Source organism: Hyperolius riggenbachi, chromosome 2 (genome assembly GCF_040937935.1).
Source record: "Hyperolius riggenbachi isolate aHypRig1 chromosome 2, aHypRig1.pri, whole genome shotgun sequence".
In the NCBI taxonomy this organism is placed as follows: Eukaryota; Metazoa; Chordata; class Amphibia; order Anura; family Hyperoliidae; genus Hyperolius; species Hyperolius riggenbachi.
The window spans coordinates 150,169,545-150,182,051 of record NC_090647.1 but is presented as its reverse complement, the minus strand read 5'-3'; the positions used below and the strand labels follow the sequence as shown (position 1 = coordinate 150,182,051).

Genomic DNA, 12,507 nt, shown 5'->3' with positions numbered 1-12,507 from the left:
TTTGACAAAAATCTGACAAGATTCGCTGCATGCTTGTTTCAGGTGTGTGATTCAGACACTGCTGCAGTACGAAAGATCAGCAGAATGCCAGGTAACTGGCAGCCTCCATATAACTCTCACTTCAGATTGCCTTTTAGTGTGAGGGCAGATTAGATACACTTTCTGATGCTCCAGGGCAAAAATCCTGTAACGTACCACTCAAAGACAAACATTAACAACTCAACATATTTAAAATGCATTTTATTTGTCCTTTAAAAACAAACCAAAAGAAGCAATTAAGCTTTTCTTACTTGCCTCTTTCACATAAATTATATACATTTCAAAATTATATTCAATACAAAACATGCCACGTACAAGTTTTTATTTTCATTTTTTTTAAAAAAGGAATAATTTTAGGTTTTTTCTACGAAGGACAAATCTTCTGTACAGAATCCTCACCGCACAAATTACAGCTCCCTATGGAATCTCATCAATACAAAAAAGAAAAAGTGGAAATGGCGAAACAATAAGGAATATAATGAAAAAAAAAAGACATTTGCAAGCAGAGACCAAATGAAAACCAAGACACAGCAAATTAAAGGTGTTTATACAAGCAGGAAAAAAAATCAAGTATTTCAAGCTGGGGGTCTGGATTATATTTGTATAAAAAAAAATTAAAATAAAAACGGTATAGGGTTTATCTAAAATCTACATTACTGTATGTCAATCTAGAATATTCTAATTACACATGTGACAGGGATGTACTGTTCCTCCCACTGCCGAGCTCGAAACGCAAAATAATTATTTAAAAGCAGGAAAGAGAAAAAAAAAAAAAAGAAAGGGAACATTTAATTTCAAATTTTCAGGCTTTCATAGTGTCCAGTGGTTTTTTTTATTTTAATAATATGGTGCCAGACTATGCACAACATTTTTTTTAGACTTTTTTCTTTCTATTGTTTTATTTACAACTTACCCTTATTATTATTTTTTTTACATGTTTGCAGCTTTTAAACAGTTGTGGAAGCAGCTTGTGTTAAAAAGCAACAGCACTTAATCTCGCATATTCACACTAGCTTTGATTTTAAATGCCCTTGGCTGCTTATCGCCACCTATTTTCCTCCGTGCACTCTAAACATAATAATCACCATGTCTGCTGTGGGGGAAGGTACAGCCACAGTAACTTGTAAAAAAAAGTGGGGAAAAACAAATATCCTCTGCTATGATACATAAAAGCAACTGCATCTGAAGCCATAATGTACACGTGGAAAAATATGGAAGCCAGAAGATTATTACCTAGTTTAAAATGACTTGAGTCTTATGGATATATCTTACTCGTGCTCGATCTGTACTCTGCACTCTAAGATTATGAAACGATCTAAGCACGTAGTATTCGCCAAGATCTAGGACACCATGCCAGTCATAGAAAATGACCCTGTACTTCCCCTTATACAAGGCAGTAATACATAAATATAATTACAAGTACAAATAAATAACTCCCTTCACCTAGTCCCACCCCAAGCACTGTGCTAGAAAAACAATATATAAATCAGGATTTTGAATGACATGATGAGAAAGGAACAGCAGCTTCAGAATAATGCAAGTGACGACAATGCATAACGTGTGTTTGGGATGAAGCAGTACACTTCTAAAACCGGATTTAAAAGAAAGCCAGTCTCGCCAAGATATTCGCTCAACTGATGTGTCGTACCTGACCGAGAGGCTTCAAAGAAATACTGTGTCAGGGAGAATGATCAAGAGCGCATAAAATAGAATAAACCGAGAGATCGCTACAGTCACACACATACACACTCCACCTGCCATTTAAAAAAAGGTTTACCTTAGCCCATTACAAATCAGGATTTCTTACTACACTTCATGTTCCAGGTATTGAAAAGGGTGAGGTTTCAGGCACAGAATAGGGGAAAGAATGGGTTGCCAAGGACAGACTACAAGCAGGCAGTTAGCAGAAAATCACGATCATTAGTGCACTCCAATCTGCTCAGAGCCAAGTGTATAGGCTAAGAGGCAGATGACAAAGCTTCAACAGGGAGGAGGGGGGGAAATCAGCTGAGCTCAAACAAGACCCTCCAGGATGGGTGGCCTGAATCTCCATTGTTACACAAGTCCCATCGTACGCACTGTGTCCATGTTTATGAGGTGCTCTCTATTATAGATTGCCGTGGGAGTGTCACACATACACATCAGTATCCAACAGGCAGATGAGGTAGGTGCTGGCCAGGTGCCTCTGGGATTGGGTAGCTGTGACAGGTAACAGTCAATGGACTGTCTCTTGCGCTCAACGAAAGCAACTCCTGTGCTCTTTTTCTGCAGTCTTATGTGCTCTCTTTTGCGCTGAGGGTCCTGTAGATTTAGGATTGTCAAACTGCTTTGTTAACTAATGACTTTATTATTTTCCATATTATCTTTTTTTTTTTTTTGCATTCTCACTTATTGGAGAGTTAGAGCGTTTGTAAAATCAGATAAAAAACAAAAACAAAAAAATTAGAGAGAAAAATTCCTTCCTCTCAAGAGTATTTGTTATGTGGAGGAAGAAAGGTATGCTACACCAACATATGCCCAGCTATTCAGTGCTTGGGGAATGTTCTCTGCACAATAGCTCTCTTTTACAGTTTCTTCCATCCACTGTAGTAAAGGCCGTTAGACAGGATGCAAAGATCCTTCAACGTAGCTACACTTCCCGTATATCAGAGAGACGCAGAAAGCTTGGGAACGGTTTCAGCATCCTGAGGAAGGCTTCAGTAGCTAGTGTGGCAAAGCGATGGTAGAGACACACAAGTAATAGTACTCTCTCCAAGGCTTTACATTGAAGGGCACATAGGAGGCAGCTAAACGTCACTGTTCTCAATTCATCCATTTCCGGCAGTTCCATGCTCCACAGTGACATGGGATCTTGTGCTGATCATCTTCAAAGTCAAACTGGTAGTCATAGGTGAGCTGCAGAGAACAAAAAAGGATATGTGAACATTTAACTTAACATATCTTCCATAATGCTGTACATAGTACAAAAAAAAATATTGGGGAACAAATACACGAGAAGTTCTAAACTTTGAAACTTACTATCAGGACATCCAGCACCACAAATACATAAATAGCTGTTGTGGCTTGAGATGTCCCCAATATTGGTAAACATTCATATGATCAATTACAGGAGACTAAGAAACAATAGGAGGAGGGTGTTGAGTTGGAGACATTAGGGAAGGAGACGTATAGGGTAGCAGATGAGGCAGTGAGCCTCAACAGCGACTACAGCAAAAAACAGCGTGTTGAAAGTGCGTCTGAAAGTTTCCAGGCTCGGATCATAGCGGACAGGCTGTGGGAGAGAGTTCCAAAGAAGAGGCGATGCTTGTGAGAAGTCCTGGATATGATGAGAGGAGGTGACCAAGCTAGAGGACAAAAGGGTCTCCTGGGAGGAGTGAAGGCTTTCGGGTGGGAGGATATACGGAGATGAATGACAAAATGTATAGTGGTGACAACCTATGAAGAGCTTTGAATGATAGGGTGAAGAGCTTAGACTGGATCTTTTAGGTAATTGGTAGCCAATGGAGAAATTAGCAGAGAGGGGCTGCCTCAGGGGAGTGGGAGGAGAGCTGGATGAGATGGGCAGTAGAGTTCAGTAGGGACTGGAGAGGTGCTAGTCTGTTTTTTGGGAGACCACAGAGTGCGGTGTTACAGTAAAGACAGGATATGATTACAGCAAAGTGAATGCACTCCACAAGAAAAAATAAACCAAAAACTAAATTTTTTGTTTTTACCTCCTCTCCTTTTGGTATCCTTCTGCTAGAAATGATGATAATTTTGTCTTCTTTGTCAAACGTGACTACCTCAGCAACACAGTTTGGTGCACATGAATGGTTGATGTATCTGCAATAGAAGCGTGAAACAAAACCATTTAACATTTTTATTTATGCCCATTTCAAACTTTCCCAAAATATGAAAAATGCAACACACACGGAAAGTACTTGGAGATAAGTCAACATTTTATACCAAAATCTTGGGCTAATTTTTTTTTTTGCAGGTACGAGAGATGCGGGACTTCACTGCAGTCACATGACAGTAGGCCTGCTGCTGGAGCCAGGGGAGGTAACTATACTTACTAGCAGGCTTCCAACACCTGCTCTGCTACACATAACCACTTCAAAAGAGCACTCTGCATAGGGGGACTAAGCAGATAAAGAGAAACCCCAAATGATGTGCTACACATGAAGCAGAAGCAAACGTATCAAGCTCATCTACTCAATATTACGATAGGTGTTATTGCAACCCTGGAAGAGTCACTGCTCATCATAACCTTAGCAGTAGAAATAATAAAAAGACAGCTTTACATAAAAAATGTATGACACAGCTACAAAAATACAGTGTGGATGTAAATTAAGCTGTGCTCCTGGCTGAGTTTTGGTGAGGTTCATTTTTGAGTCAGTCTAGCTGCCTTTAGCTGAACAGTGCTGTGCAACTGGCGGCCCGTGGGCCGCATCCGGCCCGCCAGGCCTTCTGCTGCGGCCCCCCTGCCCCATGCTGTGGCAGCGTTAGCCTCTAAGTCCCCAGAGCTGAGGGGACTTTAAAAAAAAAAAAAACTTTTCCCCTGCATGCCTCGGCTGCTGTAAAGTTAATGTACAGCCCCCCTCCCCTCGTTCCCCCCATGATGCCGCCTCTAACTCACATCAGATCGGCAGCGGGCAGGAGATCGGAACCAGCAAGACCAGCGCATGGCAGCCGCACAGGGGACTTTAAATGCTGGACGTGACCGTCACTTCCTGCATTTAAATTCACCGCGCGGCTGCTTTGCGCTGGTCTGGCTGGTTCCGATCTCGCCGACGATCTGAAGTGAGTTAGAGGCGGCAGCACAGGGGGAAGGAGGGGGGAATATTTACATTTAAGCAGCGGCAGCACGGGGGAGAACAAGGGGGAGGGGCGTGTAGATATTTACATTGTGCTGCCAATCTGACGGCATTTTGTGGGTAAATCTGCTGCCATTCTTAATGCATTCTGTGTGTAAATCTGCAGCCATTCTGACAGCATTTTGTGTATAAATCTGCAGCCATTCTGAATGCATTTTGTGGGTATATCTGCTGCCATTTCTGAATGCATTTTGTGGGTAAATCTGCTGCCATTTCTGAATGCATTTTGTGGGTAAATCTGCTGCCATTTCTGAATGCATTTTGTGGGTAAATCTGCTGCCATTTCTGAATGCATTTTGTGGGTAAATCTGCTGCCATTTCTGAATGCATTTTGTGGGTAAATCTGCTGCCATTTCTGAATGCATTTTGTGGGTAAATCTGCTGCCATTTCTGAATGCATTTTGTGGGTAAATCTGCTGCCATTCTGAATGCATTTTGTGCGTAAATCTGCAGTCAATCTGATAGCATTTTGTGGGGAAACTGCTGCTAGATTTTTTTTTCTCCTGGAAACGAGGGGCGGGGAGGGGGGGGGGGGTCTGCTGGCCCTCCACCATGTGGTCTGGAAAAAAAACGGCCCCTCCATGCCCGCAAAGTTGGACAGCACTGTTCTAGAATATCAGATTATTTTCCTTACCCTAAACTCACACAAAATTTCCCTGGCCCAAAACACCACCCAACCAACCAACCCCCCTCCCTTCCATGCCTATTAGTATTCCCCTCCCTGAACCCAGCAATGGTCATTACTCCCACCCTACACCTGCTAAATAGGTTTCCCTCTCCTACCCAAACATATCCTAGTGCCTAACCTAAAAGAGCCCCAACACAAGACTTAACTCTCCAAAATGCATCCAGGAGAGGTACAAAGATGCATCCGAGCGGACGTGTAATACTGAAAAGACCCTGCACCCAAATTACACAGCTAAAACTGGCCAAACACCCTTCAATTCAATTTTCTTTCCAACCAGCAAAAGCTGATCAATATTTCCCGCTTTATCGAATCATTTCAAAAATCAAACGGACCTGAAAAAATTCAAATTTTATATGTATTTGATTTCTCCAACACATCTGAATAGATGTTAATTGAAAAATTCAGGAAAAAAACACAATCATTTTTTTCTCAATAGAATAGTTTTCTTCTATACAATTGATCATTCTTAATTGGAAAAAAAAAAGGGATCGATTGATTTGGCTGAATTGCGTATGGCCATTAGGTAGGGACCACACTTTTCTTTCAGTTTTCTGCCAGTGTTTTTCTGCACACCAAGTGTGTTTCTATGCAGAAAAACGTGCACATTTTTTCACAGCAGCTAATGTAATTGATACAGAAAACTGACAAAATGTGCAGAATCCTGATGAAAAAAAACCCATTAAGTGTGAACTAGCCCATTGATTAAAATGAGTTCTCAGTTTTTCCGTGCAGAAAATGCTTCCGAAAACAGTCAAGTGTGTTCCCTGCCTAAAGCGTGTTACCTCATCACAGGCTGCTGGACACCACTGGGCAAGTGTGGTACCACTCTGTACATCTCAACACAGCGCTCAGAATTCCACCAACTTTACTGTAGTACCTCATACATGAACACAAGCCTAAAAACGGTGTTGTGCAAAGCCAAACCCATATTACACAAACTAAAAATTAGCAGGAGCCTGCCAGAGTCCGAATCCATTCAACACAGACAAGCTTCCTCAGTCTGGGTCTTTTAAGTTCTCTACATGTCTAGTTCTAGCTCAAAGCTCTGGGACATCCCGATCTCTTGTGCTATACAAGTCGATAGTTTTCATGGGGAGATCTTGGTAGTTCCTCTATTGACCCATCAATTTGAAAGGCAGTCTCAGTGACTTTGTAAGATGGCACGAGGAAAGGTTAGTATGAAAATCAGTACCTGCAAGACAGATGCAGGCACCCATAGGCGGTCTCTTAAGGATCTGTGCCTGCACAGCTTCAGTCATAGATAACCAAAGACAGAGGTTTACTTAACTTAAAAGTCAGCATATTTAAGAAAATGTGGAATTAAAATAAGTTACCTGGCAGGCCCTCCAGTGAGCGTAGCATCAATGACATGCTCATTATTAATTCGAAACATGTAGATGCCTCGGTTCTGGGAAGAGGTAAAATAAAATGCATGGTCATAAAAGGAAAGCTGAACATCTGATATCATTAGTACTAAAGATATTTTTAAAGAGGATCTGTAACTTAAAAAAAGCCCACTGGGGGATACTTACCTTGGGAGGGAAAAAGCCTCTGGATCCTAACGAAGGCTTCCCCCGTCCGCCTCTGTCCCTCCAGTAGCCTGCCCAGGTCCCCCAAAGTGCGGCGACATAAATATTTACTTGCCATTATCCTGCGCAGGCGCACTAGCCACTCTTCCTTCGAGTTAAGGCAGAGATAGCCGAACCCGATCGATCCGCTCTCCTGCGCAGGCGCTAGTGCTTTTGCGTCTGCGCAGTAGAGCGGATAATCTAGATTGCCTGCAGCTACAAGGATCCCGAGGTAAGTACACCCTAGAGCAGAGTTCCCAACCCTGTCCTCAAGGCCCACCAACAGTACATGTTTTGCAGAAAACCACAAACATGCACAGGTGAGGTAATGAGTGTTTCAGTAGAGCTGATGAACTACCTTTTTTTTTTTTTATTACAGAGTCAGTTCTGTAGCTTAATTTCTATACATATTCAAAAAATAAAATCAAAGACATCCATGAAATTTCAGGAACATTTGTTTTCCATTATTACCACCTCCTAGGTGCTCTTATGCCCAGCATCCTCCCCACTGCTCCCCAGCCTCCTCACACTGCTGATCCTAACACTGCTCCCCAGCCTCCTCACACTGCTGATCCTAACACTGCTCCCCAGCCTCCTCACACTGCTGATCCTCACACGCGCTCCCCAGCCTCCTCACACTGCTGATCCTCACACTGCGCTCCCCAGCCTCCTCACACTGCGCTCCCCACCCTCCTCACACTGCTCTCCCCAGCCTCCTCACACCGCGCTTCCCAGCCTCCTCACACTGCGCTCCCTCCCCAGCCTCCTCACACTGCTGATCCTCACATCGCTCCCCAGCCTCCTCACACTGCGCTCCCCAGCCTCCTCACACTGCGCTCCCCAGCCTCCTCACACTGCGCTCCCCAGCCTCCTCACACTGCGCTCCTCACACTGCTCCCCAGCCTCCTCACACTGCTGATCCTCACACTGCTCCCAGCCTCCTCACACTGCTGATCCTAACACTGCTCCCCAGCCTCCTCACACTGCTGATCCTCACACTGCTCCCAGCCTCCTCACACTGCTGATCCTAACACTGCTCCCCAGCCTCCTCACACTACGCTCCCCAGCCTCCTCACACTGCTGATCCTAACACTGCTTCCCCAGCCTCCTCACACTGCTGATCCTCACACGCGCTCCCCAGCCTCCTCACACTGCTGATCCTCACACTGCGCTCCCCAGCCTTCTCACACTGCGCTCCCCACCCTCCTCACACCGCGCTTCCCAGCCTCCTCACACTGCGCTCCCTCCCCAGCCTCCTCACACTGCTGATCCTCACATTGCTCCCCAGCCTCCTCACACTGCGCTCCCCAGCCTCCTCACACTGCGCTCCCCAGCCTCCTCACACTGCGCTTCCTAGCCTCCTCACACTGCGCTCCCCAGCCTCCTCACACTGCTAATCCTCACCCTGCTCCCCAATCTCCTCCCCGGTAGCTGATGCACCACTTGTAAACAGACCGACTGCACAGCTCTCACTGGCTTAAACACACTGTAAGTAAACACCAGTGAAGATGCCGGGAAGAGCTCCTATGTGACTGTCACCTTCCATTTGTTCCCTTGTCCCAGAAATAAGAACAGGATCTAAGAAGTAATAGTAATAAAAATAACTTTTTTCACCTTGGGGATGGGGGAAGATGTAATGCCACTGGCTGGAGATCAATAGATTTAGTATATACACTTAGTACATGTTACCAGTCTGTGATAAATACGCTACACTGCACAGAGACTGGGCACCTCTGCACACCAACGGCCCTTTCGGGAGCTCCATAGGACAAGCATTGATTAGCATGTCTCTCCCAGGGACGGGAGTGTGATGTGGAGCATGCACAGTCAAGTCGCCCATGCCCAGAAACACCACGACTGGCCGAGTCTGACCAGTCTACTGGTAAGGCTTCTAAGAGAACGGAGGGGCAGGGTACGGCAGCAAGGGTCTACAGGCAGCTCATGGGGCTGGAGGAAACCTCAGGTAAGTATAAATTGGCCCACACACGCCAACTCAGGTTCCCTTTAGTGCTTAAGGAGTTCACCACTAAAGGTGGAATATCACTTTAAGTGCAAACCCTTTCTTTGTTTTGACAAAGTGGAATATTTACTTTTAGGCCCATTTCACACTGGGGCATTGCCTCGCTCTCTGTCGCGCCCCCTCCCGTCACAGTGCCCATTAGTTTCTATGAGACTGGCCATACTACCTGCGGTGCAATGGAAGTACTTTGGATGACACAGACTCTGCAGTGTGTTGCTGAGCAATATGAGTTTAGATTGTAGTGGTGTGGCATGCATGTGCCAATCACATTTCCGTGATGTATTTCCTGTCTAGCAGTCACTGAGTGGGGGCAGAGCTTCGCAAATCCCTAAGTTGCACAATTACAGAGATATACCCAATGTGCTCATTACTACAGAATTCCCATAAATCTTACCTGTTCTTCATAGATCTTCTCACGGCGGTTTGCCACTTCATTCCTTATGATAGTGCCAATGTATTCTATTACCATGGTGTGCTTCTCCAGATCTTTGGCAGCATAAAGGCCTAATCCTTGGATCCTCGAGCGGGCCAAATACACGTTGTTCTTCCACTCAGTCTTTAACCTGCGATACTGGGAGGACTTTGAATGCACAAACTGCTTGCTGTATGGTGTATTAGTCTCCCCTGTGAAGGTGCTCTGGTACGCTTTGGACATACTAGTGCTGTTCAGAGTGTGCGGCCTGCAGAATACACCATGTCAGTAACATTTCCATGTCATGCCATAAAAGCAAGCTAGATAAACAATTCTATTCCTAGAGAAGGATACATGCAGTGTTCATTAAATGCAGCACATGTGCAGTTTGTTACAGTTTGGGCAGATTTCTGAACTGGGAAATTCAACTGGTTTCTGCAGTCTTAAAACAGTTATTTACAACTAAAAATAAATAAATATAGAGCTGTCGCAAGAAAAACGCTCTTAAACTTTGTCATGTAACCTATCTATGGCCCTTCAAACTTCACCTTCGCCTTCGCCTTAGGGGGCGTAGATAAATATACCTCGCCACGATCGCCACTGTGCACGATGCCGTGCACACATTCTCATCGCAGCCCGTTAGAACACTGATCAGTAAATTGGATCAAAGTGCCTGTCATAAGTGATCAGTAGCATCAGTGAGATGTCGGGGGTCACTGACAAAATGAAAGTAAAAGCATACACACAACTTCCTTCGTACTTCCTGTAGTGGGAAGGGTTAGATAACAAAAGTCCTAATGCTTTCCTATCCTACCCTAAACAAAAAGTACTTTGAATGCTCCCCCTTGTTGAGGTACTTCCAATAACCAGACAGGAAGTGAGTACCGGTCTTCTCATTCGATAAAGTAGAATAAAAACATGGGAAACCTTCCTTTCTCTATCCAAAGGATTTTGCTGGTGATGCTATTTACAAAAGACAACTGATTTGGTTACAGCTGCTCTTCTGTCCATTATTATAGAGTATGTTAGCCCAGGACAATCCAGAAAGCGTTTGAACATTCAGATGAACACATGGCTTACCGTTTATAATGAGTCATGATCTTCGGCTCAGACCTGGCACAGCCAGTTGGGTTGATCATAAGAGGCAGCTCCATTAAAGGATGTCTGCCATATCGGAAGAGATAGTTCTGACAGTTCTCCACTCCAGGCAACTGTATAGAAGATGCAGAGATTCATCATTTATTATACTAGATTATCAAACACAACAGTAGATTAAGCTATTGCAGCATCATCACTGGCAGGGTTTGCTCTCTTCTACTAAATATGTTAGATTCTTCTCTGTGTTTCTCACATCTCTCCACATGCAGTGATTCAGCATGGGACGCTCCTGTCTGTGGCACAGCACATCGCTGTGCTGGGAATTGCCTTCTACTGGCTTGAAATGTTCTGTCTCGCTCTCTCACTCACTTGCATTAGAAGGAATAGGGAATGCTAGTGCAAGGGACAAGCAGGCAGACTGCTGCGAGATGGGAGGAAGCAAATCTGAGGCTAAGTTCACAGTGGGACATGGCGGTGTGATATTATGGGGGTATCCTCTTGCTTTTATTACAAAAGACAGTGTACAAAAAAAGCTTATCGTGACACACCAGTGCAAGCCACTGGGTAACCATAGGTCCCCTAAGTCCATCAAATAACCTGCTAAAAATTCTTAGCGAAAAGTATCACCCAAAGAAAGCCCAATTTGTGGCAAAAAATAAATAAAAAAAGGTATAGATCATTTTGGTGTGAGACGTAGTAATAATGTTATTGGCAAATGAATGGGAGGAACGCTGAAATGTAAAAAAAAAATTGCTCTGGTCCATAAGGGGAAAACCCCTTAGTGGTGACGTGGTTAAAGGATACATGAGGTGTCTGCAGATTTACTTACCTGGGGCTTCTTCAAGTCCCTAGAAGCCTATGTGTCCCTCACCGCAGCTCTCCTGAGGTCCCCCCTCTGTATCGGCCACTAATGCGCGGTGACCCCAGGAAAATGGCTAAGAGCGGAGCTACGGCGAGGGACATGGGTTTCTAGGGGCTGAAGGAAGCCCCAGGTATGTAAATCTGCAAGCATTTAGTTCACCTCATATATCCTTTAACTGCAGCCTGTGCAGCTAGGATAGACAGGGTACTTTAAAATGATATCATTAATGGCCAACTGAAAAAGGTTTGGTGGCCCTTGGCTACGCTTTCCGGCTAAGAAGTATAGCAGGAGAACAGAGAGAACAGCGGCAATAATGTATTATAACCTGTAAAACAAGATTTGTGTGTGGTTCAGGCACCAATAAACAGAACTTACAGACTCTGCAATACGCAGCACTGCATGTAGCGTCAGTCCAAACATCTCTTCCCCTTTCAGGTACTCCGGGAAAAGGCGCAGCATTCCAGTTTCTCTCCTCATCCGTGCAACAGGTTCAGCAACGCGATTCCAGAGAGCTATGCAATACAGACAATACTACAATCAATCATGTGCTGCAGATGCACAAGGATGGGACAGTACTAACTCCTGCACTGGATTCACGGAGCAGAACCCACACTAAATAAAACATTACAGTAACTGGTACGTGAAACACCCCAGAACACAAGCGATTCTGCAATCCAGGCCTGCATTTAATTAGTACCTACTATCAAGTTGCAAAACTCTTAAAGGGAAGGTTCACGGTACTAAAAAAAAAATAAACTGCACTCACCTGGGGCTTCTTCCAGCTCCTGGCAGTCGATCGGTGTCCTCGGCGAAGCTCCTCTCCCTCTGGGCGTCCAGCGGTGGAGAAGCCGACCTCGCCAGGTCGGCTTCCGTGCGATCCACGGCGGGGGTCACGTGGTGTAGAGACGTCATCGGGTCTCTACTGCGCAGGCGCAGAACTACTGCGACTGCGCAGTAGCGACCA

General features: G+C 44.7%; 1 protein-coding gene across 4 annotated transcripts in view; it reads right to left on the bottom strand.

Moving 5' to 3' along the window:
- Positions 1-223: 223 nt before the first annotated feature.
- Positions 224-12,507, bottom strand: part of KMT2D (lysine methyltransferase 2D) — a 193,523-nt gene continuing 181,239 nt past the window's right edge. For all 4 annotated transcript variants that reach the window (XM_068267678.1, XM_068267680.1, XM_068267681.1 and 1 more), the window contains exons 48-53: positions 11,919-12,055; positions 10,664-10,794; positions 9,566-9,851; positions 6,918-6,991; positions 3,753-3,861; positions 224-2,934 (exon numbers count right to left, since the gene is read on the bottom strand). In XM_068267678.1, the coding sequence (XP_068123779.1) occupies positions 2,842-2,934; positions 3,753-3,861; positions 6,918-6,991; positions 9,566-9,851; positions 10,664-10,794; positions 11,919-12,055 (830 nt within the window). In that variant the 3' untranslated portion in view covers positions 224-2,841. The remainder of the gene's footprint in view (positions 2,935-3,752; positions 3,862-6,917; positions 6,992-9,565; positions 9,852-10,663; positions 10,795-11,918; positions 12,056-12,507) is intronic.